Source organism: Theropithecus gelada, chromosome 10 (genome assembly GCF_003255815.1).
Source record: "Theropithecus gelada isolate Dixy chromosome 10, Tgel_1.0, whole genome shotgun sequence".
In the NCBI taxonomy this organism is placed as follows: domain Eukaryota; kingdom Metazoa; phylum Chordata; class Mammalia; order Primates; family Cercopithecidae; genus Theropithecus; species Theropithecus gelada.
Window position 1 is genome coordinate 89,456,703 of NC_037678.1, and position 22,441 is coordinate 89,479,143.

A 22,441-nucleotide genomic window follows, 5' to 3' on the forward strand; every position below is an offset into this window, starting at 1 on the left:
AAAATACAAAATTAGCCGGGCGTGCTGGCGCATGCCTGTAATCCCAGCTACTCGGGAAGCTGAGGCAGGAGAATCACTTGAACCTAGGAGGCAGAGGTTGCGGTGAGCCAAGATTGCACCATTGCACTCCAGCCTGGGCAGCAAGAGCAAAACTCCATCTCAAAAAAAAAGAAAAGAGCCTGGCACTTCCTCCCCTCTCTCTTGCTTCCTCCACTATGTGACACACCTATTCCCCTTCCGCCTTCTATGAGTGGAAACTTCCTGAGGGCCTCACCAGAAGAAGACACCAGCACTATGCTTCTTGTACAGCCTGCAGAACCGTGAGCCATAAACCTCTTCTCTATAAATTGGCCAGTCCCAGGTATTCTTTATGGCAATGCAAAATGGACTAAGACAGCATGGCCATGAAATAGAAATCTCCTTGAAGGGGAACAAATGGTGCCCTCTTCCTCCTTCGCCCCTTCCTGCTGACTACAGCGCCAATAGCCACCTTGGACCATGAGGTGGAAGTGCGTGCTGAGGATGGAGGAGAAGAAAGGAGTCTGGGTCCTGATGACGTCATGGAGCCTGGTATGTTATATTACAGACAGTACCCAAAGAGAGCCACACTCAATTCTGTCCTCCTTGTGCCTGTATCCTGCTCCATTTACCAAGAGATGGAGACTGTTTTCCCTCCCCTTGAATCTGGGTAGGGCTTATGACCAGTTGGATCAATAGAATGCAGTGAAGATGTGTCAGTTCCAGGTTTTAAGAGACCCTGCAGCTTCCACTTCTTCCCTCTTGTAAGCCAGCTGCCACATAAGAAGTCTGAGGCCACCATGCTGTGAGGAAGCCCATGCTAGCCATGTGGACAGCCAAAGGCCACATGGGGGAGCACGGAGGAGCCAGATATGAATAATGCCTCACTGGACTCTCCAGCCCAACTCAGGGCTGCCACCAGCTGAATGAGTGGCCTCCGCTAATGCTACTCAGAGTAGAACTGCCTAGCAGAGCCATGCCTATGGCTTTTGTCTTGACCCACAAAATCATAAACGCATAAAATTATCAGTTTGTAAAGTGACTTGGTCAGGACTCCACAACTTTGTTACACAAAGCAAACACAACCAGACCTGGGTCTGGGCTCCCTGCTGAGTGCTTTCCACCACCTTTGCTACTGCTGAGGAAGAACATAGAATCTACATCTGTGTGATAAAAATGATGTGTTCAATTTTAGTATCTGATTTGGTAACTTTCGAACATGTGACGTGAATGTTACCAAATCAGACCCTTTAGAAGATGGATCCCATTGCTCTGCCAAAATTCATCACTAGCAAGAAGACTGGTTCTTTCCTGGCTCCACACTCTCCCAGCTTCAAATACTCTCCTCTTTCATCCACCCTGGATATTGCCCTCCCAAGACTCAAGGGAGCTCAGTTGCTCCCTTGCCAACGCAGCCTTCTCCAAATACTGCAGCCCATGACTAAACTGCTCACTGTCCCACGTAAACCAGTGCCTCTCAGACTCCAGCATACCTATGCCTCCCCTGGGGTCTTATTAAAATGCAAGTTCTGATTCAGGAGGTCTGGTAGGGTCTGATGTGCTGCATTTCTAACCAGAGCCCAGGAGATGCCACTGCAGCTGGCGCACATGCCACACTAGCCCTGAGAAGTCATGCTATATTCCATCTCATTCCCAAGATTCACTATGCACACAGTTCATCTGGTTTTCTCAACTCAACACCTTGAGGATGGTCGGCAAGCATTCAGTCCCATTCCTGCCTCCCTACCCCCTGCTCCAAGCCTAGTCTAAGGCCAGTGCACAATCAGTATGTGCTGACCGGCAGCTGGGAGCAGGTGGCAGGATGCAGAGTCTCAAGGGAGGCACAAGACCCCAGAACAGGGTATTCCAGTCAGCCTTTTCCACCAGTTCATTTTCCTTTGCTTGGAGCTTAATTTGCCCCAGCTAACACTGAGAAGTCCCTGATCTGTGACAAGCCCTGTGCTTACAGCTGGAGGCAATACAGTTAGAGATGGTTTAATCCCCAGTCCCTAGGAAGCTGCCAAGTCTAGTGGGGGTGCAGGCAAGTCAACAGCCATTGACATCTGAGAGGCCCAGGGGTCCAAGGGGGCACCTACTCCGGACCTGCAGCACCAGGGAAGATGTTTCCAGAGGAAGTGAGCTCCTTAGCCAGGCAAACATGAGGAGGAAAAGGGGCGCACAGCAAAGAACATTCCAGAAGAGGACGGTGGGAAAGAGGGAACTGTGTGTGGTTCAGCATGGCTAGCCTGAGCCTGGGAGAGCAGTTAATGAAGAAAGCAGTGGTAGCTGAGAAGAGCAAGATCCCCTTAGGAGTCCACCTTGAGGGCCCTACTGGAGCTGGAATGTAGACAAAGGGCAAGAGGGAGCCATTGGAAGACAAAAGGGGACCATCACAGCGGCTGAGTTCAATGACCCAGTTGAGTCCTGGATCCTCATCAACTGCCTCACTCCCCAGAACTGCAGCTGCCCACCTCTGCCCAAGGCTTTCCTATCACCCAGGCAGATCACGTTCTCCTCCTTGTCCTACAGACCTCATCCTGCTCACAGCCACCCTTGGAGGGATTTGAAAAGACTAAATATGCTCCACTAAGTACTTTGAACTTCTAAAGACCAAGTGCGCACAAGGACATGTGAGTGGTAGTGAGGGGCTAATGAAATAGAACAAAGACAATTACCCTGGTAATTCCAATTAAAATTAGTAAAAACCTGCAACTGTCTTTTGAAAGTCTTGTAGAATGTCCCTAAGGACTCACCAACCACAGTTCAAACACGAACTCTTGTTTAATCTTTTTGATAAATTTCTATTTTTAAAATGCTCTGAATGCCATACAGATGTCTTCTATTGCAGTCTAGAGTGAAAATCTCAAATCACAGGCATTATTTTGTTTGAAAAGAATAAGATCTTAAAGGGCACAGGAAAGGGAGATCAGTGACAGTTTAAGGGAGTACGGGGCCAGTAGATCATCTGACCAAGACATAGAAAGCATTTTATTTAGTTTTGTTTGTTTTTAACCTTTTTTAGAGATGAAATCTCACTATGTTTCCCAGGCTGGTCTTCAACTCCTATCCTCAAGGGATCCTCCTGCCTCAGCCTTCCAAAGTGCTGGGATTACAGGCATGAGCCACCATGACTCTCCAGGAAGCTTTATAAAACAGGGGAGAAAATGGGAATGGAGAGAAGGGGTTGGAGACTCAGAGCACACCTAATTCTCAAGGGGACCTTTCCTCTGGTTTTCTTGGAGCAAAAATGAAAATTCTCCACATACCCCTCAGCAAAGGCAATTTTTTCATTTCTCCCCATTTCACAGCACGGAAAGCTGAATCACCAAGAAGTGGCTCATGTAGGGAATTCACCCTGTGGCACACCCTCCAATCCATTAAGTGCTGCTTACCACCCTTATGACCAATCCAGACATCAGATATTAACAAATTACACTCAAAGTCTTCAGGAGCCTTGTTGAAAAAGATGTAATGTTACTTAATGGCAAAAAATCATGGCTGACAAAGCCAGCTTCTGCCAGACTATTTCACTTCTCAGAAAGAAGTGAAATATGTAAATGTAAATTCCTAAACATGAAATTTATCCCCAAAAGTATATTTAATGTGGCTTGTGCCTTGAAATTTGGTTTGTAATAGCAAAGGACTGGAAACTAAATATATGTCTATCAACAGGAACTTGTTAAAAAATGATGGCAGAGGGCCGGGCACAGTGGCTCAAGCTTGTAATCCCAGCACTTTGGGAGGCTGAGGCAGGTGGATCACCTGAGGTCAGAAATTTGAGACCAGCCTAGCCAACATGGAGAAATCCCATCTCTACTAAAAGTACAAAATTAGCCAGGCACAGTAGTGCATGCCTGTAATCCCAGCTATTCAGGAGTCTGAGGCAGGAGAATCGCTTGAACCTGGGAGGCAGAGGTTGCAGTGAGCCGAGATTGTGCCATTGCACTCCAGCCTGGGCAATAAGAGCAAAACTCCGCCTCAAAAAAAAAAAAAAAAAAAAAAAATGATGGCAGAACCTTACAATTAATGCACTGGACAAAGGTAAGAGGCTAGAAGCAGTTCAAGTGTCACCTGCCAGCCATGTGAGTGAGCCCTTGTGGATGTCCATCCCAGTCAAACCCCCAGAAGACTCCAGTCTCAGCTGCCATCTGACTGCAGCCACAAGGCAAGAACCACCCTGCTGAGCCCAGTTATCCCACAGAGATGGGTAATACAATATTACATTATTTCAGCTATTAAATTTGGAGTTACTTGTGGAGCAGAAATAGGTTAATTGGAACAGTAATAAACATATCATTCTCTCCAGACACCAGACCTGCCACATTTCTAAGTGTCTCTCCCAGGACTGCATGGTACAGAAGACATATCTGAGTCCTGGAATGATGTCTCATGGGCCAGAGGATCAGTTGACCCTGCCTGGATCAGGATCACGGCTCTGCTCACTGGAGCACCTTTATTATGTTTACATAGGTTTACACCTAATACTACCTCCTAAAAGTTAAAAAAGAGTTAATCAGTCTTACTTTGTTCCTCTACAAGTAGTAAACTAAACTTAATTACATCTTAGTCATGTTAGTTACAAAACAATAGTGGAATAGAGAGACAATAAATCTGAAGGATTGAAAAAAACCCTAGATTTGGCTAGGGGTGTGATATGGAATGTCATTTAACATTACTATGTCACAATTTCCCCACATGTAAAACAATAAAATTATATTAGATGATCTCTTCAGCAGTATGAGAAGATAAGAGCAGGGTCTGTTTTCCAGTTTCCTAAATTCCTTCAATTCCTGCTCCACCACTTAGTTTGTGGCAAGTTACCTAACTTAGTTGTAGGCAAGTTACCTAACTTCTCTAAGCCTTAATTTCATCACCTGTAAAATGTGAATAATAATATTTGTGTGGCTGGGCGAGGTGGTTTATACCTGTAACCCCAGCACTTTGGGAGGCCGAGGTGGGTGGATCACCTGAGGTCAGGAGTTCAAGACCAGTCTGACCAATATGATGAAACCCCATCTCTACCAAAAATACAAAAATTAGCCAGGCGTGGTGGCATGCGCCTGTAATCCCAGCTACTTGGGAGGCTGAGACAAGAGAATCATTTGAACCCGGGAGGTGGAGGTTGCAGTGAGCTGAGACCATGTCGTTGCACTCCAGCCTGGGCAACAAGACCAAAACTCTGTTTCAAAATAAATAAATATAACAATAATAATAATAATAATAATTGCCTCTTAGAAATAAATGAAGAAATTGGCAGAGCACAGTGGCTCATGCCTATAATCCCAGTACTTTGGGAGGCCAAGGCGGGTGGATCATCTGAGGTCAGGAGTTCAAGACCAGCCTGACCAACATGGCAAAACCCATCTCTACTAAAAATACAAAAATTAGCCAGGCATGGTGGTAGGCGCCTGTAATCCCAACTACTCGGGAGGCTGAGACAGGAGAATCGCTTGAACCCGGGAGGTGCAGGTTGCAGTGAGCAGAGGCTGTGCCATTTTACTCCAGCCCCGGCGACAGAGTGAGACTCCATCTCAAAAAAAAAAAAAAAGAAATGAAGAAATTAAATTTTAAACGCTACTTAAAAAGGACCTGGTACTTTGTAAGTCCCATTATAGTTAGACCAACTCCAAAATCCTGTGGTCCTAAACAAAAGGTAATTGGTCAAAATTTCTTGTTTCTCGGCCAGGCATGGTGGCTCATGCCTGTAATCCCAGCACTTTGGGAGGCTGAGGCAGGTGGATCACTTAAGTTCAGGAGTTCGAGACCAGCCTGGCCAACATGGTGAAACTCTGTCTCTACTAAAAATACAAAAATTAGCTGGGTGTGGTGGTGCATGCCTATAGTCCCAACTACTCAGGAGGTTGAGGCACGAGAATCACTTGAACCCAGGAGGCGGAGGTTGCAGTGAGCCGAGATCATGCCACTGCATTCCAGCCTCAGCCATAGAGCAAGACTCTGTCTCAAAAAAATAAAACAAAAAAATATGTTTCTCAATTTGCTTTTGAATTTTTCTCTCTTTGATGGAAGAAAAGGGGAACTAAAAAAAAAAAAAAAAAAAAAAACTAAACTAAAAAGGGAGCCACTAGCCCCCAGTCCTTCATCTGCAACTCTGTAATTCAAAAAGCTCTGAAAAACAGCTGGGTGTAGTGGCTCATGCCTGTAAACCCAGCACTTTGAGAAAAGCTCTGAAAAACAGCTGGGTATAGTGGCTCATGCCTGTAAACCCAGCACTTTGAGAGGTGGAGGCAGGAGGATCACTTGAGGTCAGGAGTTCAAGATCAGCCTGGCCAACATGGTGAAACCCGGACTCTACCAAAATACGAAAATTAGCTGGGCGTGGTGGCGCACACCTGTAATCCCAGCTACTCAGGAGGCTGAGGTGGGAAGGTTGCTTGAGCCGAGAGAGCACCACTGCACTCCAGCCCGAGTGACAGAGAGAGACCCTGTCTCAAAAAATAAAATAAAATAAAATAAAATGTATGACAAAAAGCTCTGACAACCAACATTCTCTCCTATCTCCAGTGACAGTGAAATCTGACCTGAGCTGATGTAAAAACATTTGCAGACTTTATCCCATTTAATGTCAATATTCATATGTTTTAATACAGAAATTATTAATATATTTAATTATAGGGTACTGCTCCAGGCCTGCCAGGGGTGGTTTTTACACCATGCTACCTTCTGGCAAAGCTTAATTGTCTCACCCTTAATCCAAAATTAACACTTTGTAAAAGGCTTATTAATGAGGTAGGGAAACTACCATAGAGGGAGGAAAATGACATAGGTCTTGAAATTAATTCAGGTCACGAAGATGAAGAGAGAATGAATAGCTCTCCAACCCCATGGCCTGGTGCTTTTCTGAGCACTGTCCTGTGTTCTGCAGGATCTCAGCTTTCATTTCAAAAAATGTGTAAAATTCTCCTCAAGTTCTTCTAGAAAACAGGACTCGGCGGCAAAACAAACCAATCATTGTCTCTGCACTGCTGAAAACTGCAGGAACATACAGGGAGTCAGGGCCTTCAGCTGGCCCTCTGACCAACTTCAAAGCTGGCTCAGATCATTCACCTGTCAAACTTCTAAAGCTGAAAACAACGACAAAAAAAGAACAACCTTTATTTTCTGTTGATGTTTCTAGCAGACAAGTTCATTTAGTTAATGGTCCTGTTTCCTATAGGAGGACATTCTGAGTCCAAGGCTACCTTCTGGTGGCCATTTGGACAAGATTTCCACCGACACGTGGCGATGCTTGAATGCTAAAAGCGTGCTAAGCATATTTCCCCAATTCGTTTGGCATTCAGATTCCCCTCCTGGTCCTATGTACCGTTTCCTTAGACTTCACAACTCCCCTACATGGTAGAATGGAGAGTCTTCTCAAATGCAGAGAAGATGAAGGGAATATATATCTTTATAAACCCAAAGAAGAAACTGAGGCCCAAAGAGAAATGACTTGCCCACGGCCACATGACTTGTAGTGGCCCACCCTGAGAATTTTAAATGTGGTTGTCATCTGCAAAACTTGTGCCTACAGTTCCCTCAGGACAGGCCCACAGGTCTGTGGGGCAGGAGGAGGGGGCATGAACCCCATTGTTTGTCTCATGTCATCATGAGTCCTTAATGTCAGACTATCAACACTAAGGGCTAAAGCATCAATGCCACATGTTGACTACGGCTGACATACGGGACAGTGCGGTTGTCCCATAATGCAAGGGAACAATGCTGAAAAGTTAAGGATCCTTGGGTTGAGTTTTGCCACTAACAACTTTGAGGAACTCAACAAAAACTTGCTGGGCTTAATTTTTCTCACCCTGAAAGTAAGGAGATTTGGGGCCATACATGCTTTAAAGGTTCCTGTAGTCGATCCTGTGGAAGGACTCAGTATCTATCCCAACTCCTTTTGGTGGGCCTGCCTGTACTGCAGAAGCTAGAGAAGTGAAAACTACACTTCCCTGACTCCTTTGCCATGAGGATTTGGGAAGTAACCTGGGTTCTACCAATTACATGCACTATCAGGAGATCTGAATTCAGCCCCGAGTTAACTGGGCAGAGGCAGGCAAGAGGCAATTGTTTTACACTCTGCAATGGCAGACGTCGAGGTGGCAGCTTCCTGATTGGGCAGCAGCCGCAGCTCCTAGGTGGCCCAGTTCTGCTCTGTGGCTCTGAGTCATTCGTAAGAGCTCAGCTTGCTCTTTCTTTAGTCCATTTAATACCTTTCTCTGCTTAAACTAGCTATAGTGGATTCTGATGTTCATAACTAAGCCTATGTAGTCCTTTCCAACAGTAAAAACCTACTTCACCTATATTCAGGTTTAAAACCAGGTAATTAATACACATTGTTCTCATATTCCTCCTTTTCCCCCTTTTAATTAATTTAACCTTCATCAAAAATCCATTCCAAGCATTTTTCCAGTATCCCTTTTCTTCCTGCTTTCTACGTTTTCCTTCAAATGCTATCACTCATGTCTAGGGACTGTTGACTTCTTCCCCCGCCTATATTCTTGTTCTATGTTGACTTATGTCCTTCTGTGACCCAGGCACTACTGCACTGGTTGCTGGGGAGTGCAAGCCCAGTAGGAAGTGTTCCCTGGCTCTAATGGGTCTAGAGTGGAAAAGAGAAGTCCGTTGGCCAAATGGGCAGCCAAGAAAATGGGCAGCAGGTTACAATGGGGACAGCAGGAGGAGTATTCAAGGCTGTCTTGGGAGACAAAAAATAGGAGGAAAGGAGTCAGAGATGGAGCTTATATTCCCTTCCAAATATCAAATGAATTGGTTTTTAAAAACTGCTTAAATCCATAATTCACAACAAAATGAATGAAATAACAGATTGAGAGCCAGGCTCAGTGGCGTGTGCCTGCAGTCCTAGCACTTTGGGAGGCTGAGACAGGAGGATCGCTTCTGCCCAGGAGTTTGAGACCAGCCTGGGCAACATAGTAAGGCCCTGTCTCAGAAGGAAAAATAAAGAAAGAGAAAGAAAAGAAAGAACTAATTAGCCATCAATGGAGAATTCTGGTTAACGACTGATTATCTTCCATTATAAAGGTAAATAAAGTGAATCCAGCATTATTCTGCCTGTCATAAATGAACTGTGCCACTGGGAAACCAAGCAGTAGATGAGGCAAAGTGTGTCTCTATAGAAATACATCAGTTAAGGCCGGGCGCGGTGGCTCAAGCCTGTAATCCCAGCACTTTGGGAGGCCGAGACGGGTGGATCACGAGGTCAGGAGATCAAGACCATCCTGGCGAACACGGTGAAACCCCGTCTCTACTAAAAAATACAAAAAACTAGCCGGGCGAGATGGCGGGCGCCTGTAGTCCCAGCTACTCGGGAGGCTGAGGCAGGAGAATGGCGTGAACCCGGGAGGTGGAGCTTGCAGTGAGCTGAGATCCGGCCACTGCACTCCAGCCTGGGCGGCAGAGCGAGACTCCGTCTCAAAAAAAAAAAAAAAAAAAAAAAAAGAAATACATCAGTTAATAAACAGAGGACAGAATTAGATTACTGCTGTTTTAGAACACCTAATAAGCCAAAATATTTAGGTCCTGAGCATCAACAGCTGCTAACATCAGAAAAAGAGAGATAACCAAATATTCAGTGCCTCTGATGAAGACAGATGCCTCCCACTGTGACATATTCTAGCTGAAATAGAATAGAGCTGACCAAGTGGGGAGAGTTGCATTGTCCAATAGAACTTTCTGTGGTGACAGAAAAATTATATTCTCTACTGTCCAGTACATTGACCACTAGTCACACGTGGCTACTGAGCACTTAAAATGTCACTCGTGGAAATGAGGAACTTAATTGTTATTTTGAGATGGGGTCTGGCTCTGTTGTCCAGGCTGGAGTGCAGTGGTGCAATCTTGGCTCACTGCAACCTCTGCCTTCCGGGTTCAAGCAATTCTCCTGCCTCAGCATCCCGAGTAGCTGGAATTACAGGGACATGCCACCAAGCCCCATTAATTTTTTTTTTTGTATTTATTTAATAGAGTCAGGGTTTCACCATGTTGGCCAGGCTGGTCTCGAACTCCTGACCTCAGGTGATCCACCCGCCTCGGCCTCCCAAAGTGCTGGGATTACAGGCATGAACCACGGCACCTGGTCTAATTGTTCATTCTTAATTGACTACGGCTGTGATAGTCACATGTGATACTGGATGCTGCAGCTGCAGATCCAACTACTGGTTTAGAGAAAACCTAGGGGACTGAGGAATGTTAGGCACATGGTGATGTGCTCAGCAAAATCCAGACTGTTGGGAACTCTACAAAACAAATCACCCATTTCTTCAACAATTAACTTGATGGAGGGAAAATGTATGAAATTAAAAGAGGCTCAAAAGACATGCCAATCAATTACAACGTGTAGACATTATGTGGACCTGATTAAGCAAACTAGAGGGGAAAAGTAAGAATTTATGAGACAATTAGTAACGTGAACACAATTGGTAATGTGGGTGTGATCATGAATTTTGGTTTTTATCCACTAAACGCACATTCTGAACGATTTGTGGTTGAAATGGTATGATGTCCTAGGTTTGCTTCAAAATCATGTGTGGGGCAAGGGGTGGGGGTGTGCCTGGGCAGGAATGGCCACAGGGCTGTTGGGGCTGGGTGGCAGATACATACCACTGTGCCTTTGAGATTCTAAATAATACAAAGTGATGGGGGTATGGGGACTACTCCATAAACACACATCTGCACCACTACAAGACTCGTTAGAGAGCCGAGTAAAAGGCCAAGAATACTTTTGAAAGAATCTAAACTTACTTTATTTTGAAGAACCCACGGAAGAAGGCAAAAAGAAAGAACAGAATAGGACAGGGTGAGAGGACAAATTCCCTTGGTACTCCATACTGGGACCTGGGTCCTACCAGCCAGAGAATCACGAATGAATACTATCAGTCAACTGGGTTAACTTCAGAGTTACTTAGTTTCTAATAAGCCTCCACAGGACAATGGTGATTAGTATTTCCTGGGTTTCTCCACCCTGCAGCTGGAGACCGGCAGATGGATCCAGCACAAAAGGGACCTGCCGTGCACACTCTGTGGAATGTAAGTCATCTTCTCACCCCTATTTGTTTGGCAAATTACAGAATTCTCAGCAGTAAAGAGACAATTTCACAATCTGCCCTGAGGCACACCATCAAAAGGCAGATGGGCTGGGAAAGGCCAGCTACATTTCTTAACCTGCGCCTCGGACTCCTTTTCCAGATCCACCCATCAACACGATCCGTGTCCTTACTGCAGCCAACAAAATGTTGGGCATTAAAACTTGCTGTATGTCACTGTCAGCTAACTTCCTCTTGGGCAGTTTACACATACGCAGAAAGCTAAACACTTTACACTCACTATCTCATTTAATCTATGCAACTCTTGTAGGAGGCTGATTGTTTGAGTCCTCCACTTTACAGATCAAGGAACTGAGGCCCAGAGGAGATAATGTATCCATGACCACAGCCATTAAGAGGGGCCCGACTGGCCGGCCGGGTGTGATGGTTCACACCTGTAATTCCAGCACTTTGGGAGGCCAAGGTGGGAGGATCACCTGAGGTCAGGAGTTCAAGACCAGCCCGGAAAACATGGCGAAACTCCGTCTCTATTAAAAATACAAAAATTAGCCAGGCTTTGGGGTAGGTGCCTGTAATCCCAGCTAATCGGGAGGCTGAGGCAGGAGAATTGCTTGAACCCAGGAGGCGGAGTTTGCAGTGAGCTGAGATTGTGCCACTGTGCTCCAGCTCTGGGCGACAGAGCGAGACTCTCTCTCTCAAAAAAAAAAGAGGAACACGATTGGGATTTTCCTTCTGACATCATCCAGAGCTTCTCCTCTGCCCAGCAGGAGCACCCACACTTCTTGGCTTGGCCCCTTCACCATCTCACCCTGTCCTGGTTACATTTCTAGCTCTTTACCGCCAACTCTCTCCCTGACCCCAGCAAGCCCTGTTTCCTATCTTCGGCCACCACAGCTTCATCCTTTCTATGCTCCAGCTGCGGGACTCAGCCCACACTGCCCTCAGGCCCACCCCCTCCCTTCTCCCCGGCTTTCAAATCCACATCAGGACACCTTCCCCACTCAAACTGGTCACATCTTTGCTTGGAATTCTGGTTTCACGTTCACGGTCCTGCAGCAGAGTTAATGTTTGTGTCTCCCTATTAACCCAAATACTATCTACGGTTACTGGACACAAACCATGTTCTACCCTCCACTCATTTATCCTCACAATGCTATCAAGTAGGTATCATTATTATCATCTTACAGATAAGGAAACTGAGGCCCAGAGGGTGAGCCACTTGCTCAAGGTCACACAGCTAAGAAGTGACAAAGCCAGCGCTTACATGCTTAATAACAGCTACTACCAGATGATTCTGGAAGGAACACCAGGTTGGGAGCATTTTTACCTCCCACTGCCTTGCACACCCCAGGTGTTAGATGGGCAGAGTGTTGCCTCTCTGTGCCAGGCAATGGCTCAAACCTGCCTTTCTTGTGGTCCCGGGAGCCCACTGCCTAAGAAACAAATTCTTGGCTGGACACGGTGGCTCACGCCTGTAATCCCAGCCCCGAGGTGGGCGGATCACATGAGGTCGGGAGTTCAAGACCAGCCTGACCAACACGGAGAAACCCCATCTCTACTAAAATTACAAAATTAGCAGGCGGTGGTGGCACATGCCTGTAATCCCAGCTACTTGGAAGGCTGAGGCAGGAGAATCACTCGAACCCGGGAGGCAGAGGTTGCAGTGAGCTGAGATCGAGCCATTGCATTCCAGCCTGGACAGCAAGAGCGAAACTCTGTCTCAAAAAAAAGAAAAAGAAAAGAAAAGAAAGAAAAGAAACTAATTCTTAGAGAAACTCTGTGAGTTCAGCATGCCTTGGAAAGAACTTTATAATTATACAGGCAATTCGTTCAGTCATTTGAAAACTGCCAATGCCACGGCTGATAATTCTGGAGGCTTGGCGCATATTAACACCAAAATGTCTCCTTTTTGAGGGTAGAGGCAGAAAGAAGGAAGCTAAACATCCCCAGTAAATAAAAACTCCCCTGGAAACTATGCAAAGAAGACTTTTAACGGTTCAGGAGTGAATTGTGCCTCTCTGCCCCACTTCCCCCAGAGAACAGGCAACTAATCTAGGAAATCAGATTGATTTACGTCTTCCTTTAATCCAGGATTCCAACGGCCCTGTGTGCCTGAGGCAGAAAAGATTGCCTAAAATGTTGGTTAAGAGACTGGATGAGAATCTGTCACTTTCTCTCCAGGGGAATCTGGGCAATTGGGGGACAGAGGGGCAAACTAGCTGCAGAGGCTCCCAAAACAACGTTGCAATTGTCCTTTCAGCCTGGTGATAAATATGCAAGTGGGACACTTTGTAGAATTTCCCGAAGGGCAGAGCTACCAGCCTCAGGCAAATTGTTCCCTCCCATTTAACCCCACCTGGCCCAGAAGAGCCTCAGGCCAGTTGACTTTGAACCTCACCCTCACACTTACCGCTAGGCTACCGGACCGCACAGTATCGGCACTTCTTTTTTAAAGAGGTCTTTCCTTTGGATCCCAGCTGAAGCCTCAAACCTCAATTCATAACCAAATGCGCTTCAGCCCACCCCGGAGTCAAACCCTGGGAATATGCAATGTGCATAGGGGAGGGGTGGCCTCTCCCAGGAAAAAGAGGACTGCTTTCTCAATCCACAGCAAAGCCCAGGCTCTCCCTCCCCACCCTCTACTCCCGGTCTGGGTGGCGGGAGGGCACCGGAGAACCCTGGAATTACCACCTATACCGGGGACCTGGGGGTGCACAGCGTCGCAGTGCGGCCCACCAGGCTAGAAAGTGGGGTCAAGTGATCATAAACCGCCACCCACTAGCTCCAGCTGGCTGAGTCAGTGGAATGGGATTCCTAAATCTTGGTGGGTAGCTGATACCTTTGAGCAGACCATCATGGAAGTTCTGCCCGAAAGCGCAGGTGGGCGTCCAGAATGTTCGAGGGGGCCCTGAAAAGCGACCATAGATGGGAGCAAACACTCCAATCCACTGGTGTAAGGGCGCTCGAGAAATCGGTAGTTGAACCCTTTTACCCATCAACTTAATTCAAGATTGGAAAGATGACAGACCTAAAATGCCGTGCACAAGCCTTCTGTCTAACAGACACTGGGAACCGCTCGTGTTGGGAGAAGCCCACTATGTGTCAAGCTGCCGCCCATATCCAGAACATAAGCATGGGGGGTGAACTCTCAGAACCGCGGCGCCAGGAACTGCGTTTCAGAGGGTGAAATTTCTGAGAGCGCGGGGGCTTCCTTTCCGACCTCGGGAACTCCGACGGCCTTCGTTATTCTACAGGCCTGGCGCACAGAATGGGCTGCTGGCGGAAGGCAGCGATGCCAGTGCCTTTTCCGCAGTTCCAGAGGCAGCACTCGGCATCAGGCGGGGCCACCGGGTGGACAGAGCCCACTCTGGGAACCGGCCGCCCCTGCAGCAGCTACCCTGCAGGCGCGAGTACGCGCCGAGGCGCCCTGGCCGCCGCCCAGGGGCAGGTGCAGGAGCTGCGCGGCGGGCGCGCTCGGGGCGCGGGTGCCGGGTTGCGCGGGCGGGCGCGGCAGGGAGGGGCGCCGGCCCCGGGAGCCCGACGCCAGGGCGTGGTGCAGGTGGCGGCGGGGGCAGAGTCGACACAGTACCTTGATTTTCGATCTGGCGACCGGGCGCTGCTTGGCCGCCAGGTGTCCATCGGGGCCCTCGGCGTCGCCGGGCTCGGGGGTTTCGCGCTCGGGGGCGTGCGGGGACGAGCTGCTCTCGGCTCCTCCAGGCTCCCCCGCGCTGCTGCTGCCGCTGCCGCTGCTGCTGCCGCCGTCGCTGCGGCAGTCCTCGGGAGGGTCGTGGAGCAGGCGGCCCAGGCCCACTGCGGAGGGAGGGGCCGCGCCCCGACATACACACTCGGCGTCAGCCCGTACGCCCGCGGCAGTTTGACCTGCGGGCGGTGCTGCCGCCGCCCCGCCCCGGACCTGGGCACCTCGCCAAGTGGGCAACGTCGCGGGGGTGGGCGAGTAAGCCCCGGATCGACCCCTACGGCTAGCTTGGAGTGCTGGGGGCCTCTTCCCGGTCCCAGCTCTGGCGCCCACGAGGAACCGGGTGGCCACGCGCGGCGGAGGACCCTGCGCGCCAAGTTTCCTCTCTGGGCGGGGGAGGCGGGTCTGACCTCTCCCCAGCTAGCCCCAGAAGGGTTGGCGGGCCTTTGTGCACCCCCATGAGGACGTGAGATTGGGGGTAGCCCCTGCTGGCTTTCAATCCCTTTCCTGGGCCACCTCGGCCCGCGCTGCAGCCAACGGTCCTGCCGCCGGGCAATTAGAGGCTCCCACTAGGGGGAAGGGGGCGCCCAGAGTCCCGGGCATCCCAGTCCCTCATTGCCCACCCTCCCTCGCCTAGAAGACCCCCGCGTGTCCCCCGGAAGAGGGGATGAGGTGGGGAGCCCGCCCCTGCCGATGAGCGGAGAAGACCCGCCACCCCTTCCCCCACCCCGGGAGCCCAGCGCCCAGGCCCGGCCCCCGCGCGCGCTCACCTGGGATGTAGGTGTCTGCCCTTTTCTCATCCGGGAGTTCATCCCAGCTGCGGACCGAGACCCCCAGGCTCCTCCTCTTCACCAGGAAGACTTTGGGCATGGTGGGGTCCCCTCTCCCGACCGCGGCCCCCTCCTCCCGGCTGCTCCCCGCTAGGGGCGACGGCGGCGGCTCCGTCCCCGGCTCCCGGCGGCCAGAGCCCACCTTCCCGCCTCGCCTGCCCTCTTCCTCCACCCCCCGCCGAGGCGCGGCCCAGGCCTCTCCCCCGCACGCCTGGCGACTCCCAGCCTCCCGGCTGGGCGACACCTATGCCTTAAATCGCGAGTGAGACCACGCCGGGGAAAAAGTTTCATAAGGTGGAATAGAAAAGGCACCAGGAAACTTGGGAGTGAGCATGCGCCCTGCAACATAACGGTGTCAACAAGCTCGCTACCTGTCCGACCGGTTCCGGCGGCCGGGGCTGCCTGTTCCAGCCCTTCCTTAGGCATGAATGTTTGCAAAAGAATTTAAAGTCTGCTCTTCCCCCTCCTCTTTTTAAGAAAGGAAGAACATTTTTTAATCAACCCCCGCCCCATTCTCCCATCACCTGCACCTCGAGGCGAGCTCTTCGAAGTAAACCCCAGGTTCGCCTCCTAGGGCACCCTTCCGGTGAGTTGGGGCCTCCCACGAGTTGCCCCCCTCCCCCGCCCGGTGGATTTATCTTCGACGAGCCAGAAAATGGCTCAGTTCCTCAGGACCTTGTGGAGCCTTCCCGGGGCTTGATGAAATCTGGGCGGTCAGAAGGGCGAGGCGGCGGGAGACTTCCAAGGATTCTGATTATTAATAATGGGGGGTGGGGGCTTAGGAGCTTAAGCTATCCATCAACTACAACTCCCCCCGCAAAAGCAGTAAAAATAAATTTAAAAATTCGGCATCTTTAGAACACGTTATTTTTCTGACTAGTATCATACAATTTAAGAAAAACACGGCTTGCCCCGCCAAAGCAGCTTCTCCCCACAAGATGTTGCACCCCGAGGCCCCCTCACCCCAAGTAAACACACAATAGAAACAAAAGCCAGGAGCATATTAAGCAAATGCAGCCTCAAAACAAGCCCCCAATCTTCGTCCACTCCCACCATTGCCTTCCCTAACCACACGATCCCCAAATTCTGAGACTGGGAAATACCTTTCCAGGAAGCCAGCATAGTGAACATTGGCTACATCTTCTCGCCGCCCCTACCGGGGAGGTAGGAAAGCTTTGCATTTATTATTATATCTGTTTGTTCCTATCAACCTTTATGCCTGGAGGAGAGAGGGAGAGAAGGAGGGGGAGTTGGTAAAATATGCCAAGTTTCTAAAGCAGTTGTGCTCACGTTGGGGGGCGCGCTGCCCTTCCCAAGGCCTTGTTCGGGTGCGCCCAGGACAACGGGCACAGCCTCCTGTATCGCTGCGGTCGCCCTCCTCCAGGAGGTCGTCAGACGTGTGCCAGCTGCCGAGTGCTGCGGGGGCGCGTCTGACCAGGGATGCTTGGAGCCCACGGCTCACCCAACAGCCAGCCTCACCTGCCTGTAACCTGACCCTCTGCGCTCGCAGCCTACAGCGCCCGGGAATCAACACAGCGGTTTTCCCTGCTCCCTTCCGCCCTGAATGGCCCTTGGGGACACAGCCGCCTGGTAACGGATTTCTCGGCGCTATTGGCGGACTTGCGCGGCGCAGGCAGCCGGGGCGCAGCTCTGCCGGGGCTGCAGGCGGGACCGGTGCGCGGCTCCTCTAGGTCTGCCCTCAAGGAGTCACCCTCTCTGAACTGAACCCTGAACTCCAGCTTTTCTCTAAGGAAAACCAGCTAAGAACGAAAAAGACTTTGATCCCAGTGAGCCGGAGAAGGAGGAGGAGGAAGACATTTCTGTGGCGGTGCAGGAAAACAAGGCTTCTTGTCTACGAGGCTGATGGGGCAGCTTCCGGGAGACTCTGCAGATGTATTTTTATCCGCCAACAAACGGGATTTGCTAGAAAGGAGCTTGGGTGAATGGAAGAGTAAAAATAAAGTACAACTATGAAGCTACAGAATTATTCCCAGTCTTCAAAAATCTTCAAAACTTCACTTGGTTCAGAAGTCCCAATTATACGGAAGAGGCTGTCAACTCCATTTATAAAGCTTTTTTTTCTTTCACAGGTTTTCAAACCAGTGAGTGCCTTGACTACTTTACCTACTTGTATTATTTAAAAAGATTATAGGACAATGAGGTATAAGGCTAGAAACCTCCAAAAGAATGCAGCCTTTAGAGGTTTGGGGATGAAGACTTAACAGGATAACAACACTTTTATTCTATGATCACTGGATGCACACCTACTATATTTGCTGGGTGCTTCTTGAGGAGAAAGGAATTTTAATGTGTTTTATTTCTCTCTTTTTTTTCTTGATCAGACGTGATGGGGTCTATCAAAATTATTAACATATACAAAGAACCAGCTTTCATCTTGGTTGACTTGCCTCCATTGTAAGGTCGGTTTTCTAAGTTTTATGAGAGGCGCTGATGAAGTATCCCAGAAAGTAGGATAAGAAATGAACCCAATTCTTATTTTCTTGCACTGCTATTATATGCTTATACACTATTGGTGAGAATGCAAATTAATTCAGTCCCTGTGGAAAGCAGTTTGGAGATTTCTTAAAGAACTAAGAATAGAATTACCATTGGACCCACCAATCCGATTACTGGGTATACAACCAAAGGAAAATAAATCGCTTTACCAATAAACACTCGTGTGTTTATTGCAGCACTATTCACAATAGGACAGACATAGTATCAACCCAGTTGCCCATCAATGGTGGACTGAATAAAGGAAATATGGTATATATACACCCTGGAATACTATGCTGCCACAAAAAAAGAATGAAATCACATCTTTGCAGAAACATGGATGCAGCTGGAGGCCATTATCCAGTGCAAATTAACTCAGAAACAGAAAATCTAATACTGCAGGTTCTCAATTAGAAGTGGGAGCTAAACATTGGGTACACACAGATACAAAGATGGGAACAATTAACAAGGGGGATTCCAAAAGTGGGGAGGGAGGGAGGGGGGAAAGTTTGAGAAACTACCTATCAGGTACTATGTTCACTATTTGTTGTTATTTTCATTTTATTTTTGAGACGTAGTTTCCCTCTGTTCCCAGGCTGGAGTGCAATGGTGAGAGCTCAGTTCGTTGCAACCTCTGCCTCCTGAGCTCAAGCAATTCTCGTGCCTTAGCCTCACAAGTAGCCAGGACTACGGGTATGTGCCACCACACTAGGCTACTTTTTGTATTTTTAGTAGAGACGAGGTTTTGCCACGTTGGCCAGGCTGGCCTCGAACTCCTGAGCTCAAGTGATCTGCCTGCCTCGCCCTCCCAAAGTGCTGGGATTATAGACATGAGCCACCACGACCGGCCTGTGTTTACAATTTGGGAGATAGGATCATTAGAAGCCCACATTTTAGCGTCATGCAATTTACCCATGTAACAAAACTGCACATGTACCCCCTGAATCTAAAATTAAAAAAGAAAAGAAAAAGTAAATAACACTTTAAAACTTTTCCACATTATTTCCTAAATGCCTTTATTTACATTCATTTGGTAATATTATTTGTCCCATTTTTTAAGAAGGAGGGAAAATAGGCTATGAGAAACCAAATGGCATTCAAGTTCCGCCGGGCGCTGTGGCTCACATCTGTCATTCCTGCACTTTGGGAGGCCGAGGCAGGTGGATCACCTGAGGTCAGGAGTTCAAGACCAGCCTGGCCAACATGGTGAAACCCCATCTCTGCTAAAAATACAAAAATTTGCCAGATGTGGTGGTGCACGCCTGTAATCTCAGCTACTCGGGAGGCTGAGGCAGAAGAATCACTTGTACCTAGGAAGCAGAGGTTACAGTGAGCCAAGATTGCCCCACTACACCCCAGCCTGGGTGACAGCAAGACTCTGTCTAAAAAAACTCTAACTGTGTTGTCCAGGCTGGAGTGCAATGGCACGATCTCAGGTCACTGCAACCTCTGCCTCCCGGACTCAAGCCATTCTCCTGCCTCAGCCTCCCATGTAGATGGGATTACAGGCACCTGCCACCACGCCTGGCTAATTTTTGTATTTTTTGTAGAGACGGGGTTTCACCACCTTGGCTAGGCTGGTCTCGAACTCCTGACCTCATGACCCGCCCGCCTCAGCCTCCCGAAGTGCTGGGATTACAGGTGTGAGCCACTGCTCCCAGCCCAATTATTCTTCATATGCACATCCTCATATCTCATTTGCAACAAAGTCAGTTTAACCTATTTGTTAAATAACAAACTATCTGCATAAGTTAAAAATATATAAAAGTAGGCATTTATATCTGAGCCTCTTATTACATTAAGTACAACATGTACTTTTGATTGTCTTGTCAAATTGTAGAGATGAGTTGCTGAGGCAGTGCAGGTACGTTTGGTAGAGTTGAGTGAATTTGGGCTGTAGCTATTGGCCTTGAAATAGATTCATTTCCATTCCTTCCACCTGGGATCATGGCCTCTGCCTTATTTGGACGGAGCCCTCATTATGAAAGCAATTTATCTGGCTCATATTACACAATGTGTTAAATACCTTGTTACCTCTTTAAATTAGACATTTTCGTCATAGTCAAAGTTGAATACTCAGAACTTAAAAACACCCACAAGATGTTAATAAAACCAAGTTCAATTTTAAAAAAAGAAGAAATGAATCCAATTCTTTACAAATCTCAAGACTGAAGTTGGAAGAGACAGGAGACATAATGTGGTCCATACCCCACCCAATATTGGGGGTGAGGGGTCTGTACAGCATCCTTGGTAGGTGTGTATCTAGCCCTGCTTGAGTACTTCCAGAGCTGGGAAGCTCACTGTCTCAAAAAGCAACCTATTCTCTGGTTAGACAACAATGATGCTAAAAAGCTTCTCTTTCTGCTTGTGGAAATCTGCTTTCCTGCCCTTCCATCTCCCCTTTTATTCTGTCACCCAGGGCTGCCGAGACTCCCTCTGCACTTCCTCCTCCTGCACTCCCTCCCCTTGGTAGTTCTTCAAATTCTTGAAAGCCGCCATCTGCACCCTCACTTAAGACTTCTTTTCTCCAGTAATATATAGTCAGGTTGAAAGGAGGCAGGTACAAACCTGCTCAATGGCATCCCTGGAGCACAGAGCAATAAGGAGAGGGTAAGATGTTGAGAAAATATTCCTAAGGAAACTTTATTTAAACTCTTTTTTTTTTTTTTAGACAGAGTTTCGCTCTTGTCCCCCAGGCTGGAGTGCAATGGCAGGATCTTGGCTCACTGCAACCTCCGTCTCCCAAGTTCAAGAGATTCTCCTGCCTCAGCCTCCCGAGTAGCTGGAATTACAGGCATGCACCACCATGCTCGGCTAATTTTTTGTATTTTTAGTAGAGATGGGGTTTCTCCATGATGGTCAGGCTGATCTCGAACTCCCGACCTCAGGTGATCCACAAAAAAGAAGAAAGAAGAATATAAGGATTATAAGGGAAAACAGCAAAACTACTATTGTTTGTAGTCAGTATCATTGTCTATGGAAAACCCAAAAGAATCTGTAGATAAGTTATTAGAATTTAATAAGAGAGTTTAGCAAGGTCGCAGTGTAGAAAATCTGAATGTGGGCTGGGCACAGTGGCTCATGCCTGTAATTCCAGCACTTTGGGAGGCCAAGGTGGGCGGATCACGAGGTCAAGAGATAGAGACCATCCTGGCCAACATAGTGAAACCCCGTCTCTACTAAAAAAACAAAAATTAGCTGGGCGTGGTGGCGCGTGCCTTAGTCCCAGGTACTCGGGAGGCTGAGGCAGGAGAATCATTTGAACCCAGGAGGTGGAGGTTGCAGTGAGCCGAGATCGCACCACTGCACTGCAGCCTGGCAATAGAGCGAGACTCGGTCTAGAAAGAAAGAAAGAAAGAAGGAAAGGAGGGAGGGAGGGAGGGAGGGAGGGAGGGAGGGAGGAAGGAAGGAAGGAAGGAAGGAAGGAAGGAAGGAAGGAAGGAAGGAAGGAAGGAAGGAAAGAAAGAAAGAAAGAAAGAAAGAAAGAAAGAAAGAAAGAAAGAAAGAAAGAAAGGGAGAAAGAAAATCTGAGTGTGTAAGGTTTGAGTGTCAATTAAATTTCTACATGCCAGCAACAGTCAGAAAAATAAAAAGACTAATCAAAAAATTATTTAAAACACAACAAAAATACAAAGCCCCTTAGAATTGATTTTTTAAAAGTATTGTGCAAGCTCTTTGTGTATAAAATTAGAAAACTTTATTGGTAGCCAGGCGTGGTGGTGTGCACCTGTAGTCCCAGAGACTCGGGAGGCTGAGGTGGGAGGATCACCTGAGTCCGGGATGTGGAGGTTGCAGTGAGCCTATATGGCGCCACTGCACTCCAGCCTGGGCCACAGAAAAAGAAGACCCTGTCTAAAAGACAATCAAACAACAACAACAACAAAAATCTTTACTGGAAGACATTAAAAAAGACACTAATCAATAGAAAATTTTACCATATTAATGGATTGGAAGAGTCAGAATCAAAAAGGCCAAAAATCTCCAAATTCATCTGTCGCTGTAATACAATTTTTAAAAATACTTGACAGTCTTTTTGTGGGACATGATAAATTTCTTTCAAAGTTTATGTGAAAGAAGAGTCGAAACACTCTTGAAGGACAAGGTGTGTAGACTTGATCGATCAGATATCAATAGTAATTAAAATGATGTGGCATTCCTTCATAGAGGGACCAGTGGTACCTGAGAGAGAGCCTGGAAACAGCCCCACACATATGTGTGCATTGATTTATGAGAGAGGGTATGCAGTGCAGCAGGGAAAGATGTCATATTCAATAAATGGAATTGGAACAAGTGGTTATCCATTTGGGAAAAATAAAAGAAAAACAAAGGAAACTGAATAACAC

The 22,441-nt window shown here is 48.0% G+C and overlaps 1 protein-coding gene across 3 annotated transcripts in view; it reads right to left on the reverse strand.

The window, feature by feature from the left end:
• OVOL2 (ovo like zinc finger 2) overlaps positions 1–17,190 on the reverse strand; it is a 35,392-nt gene extending 18,202 nt beyond the window's left edge. Inside the window, exons 1-2 of one of the 3 annotated variants that reach the window (XM_025398330.1) lie at positions 15,543–15,890; positions 14,665–14,885 (exon numbers count right to left, since the gene is read on the reverse strand). In XM_025398330.1, the coding sequence (XP_025254115.1) occupies positions 14,665–14,885; positions 15,543–15,642 (321 nt within the window). In that variant the 5' untranslated portion in view covers positions 15,643–15,890. Of the gene's footprint in view, positions 1–14,664; positions 14,886–15,542; positions 15,891–16,892 lie in introns of those variants that run through there. The other 2 variants (XM_025398331.1, XM_025398332.1) reach the window with 2 other exon arrangements.
• Positions 17,191–22,441: the final 5,251 nt, after the last annotated feature.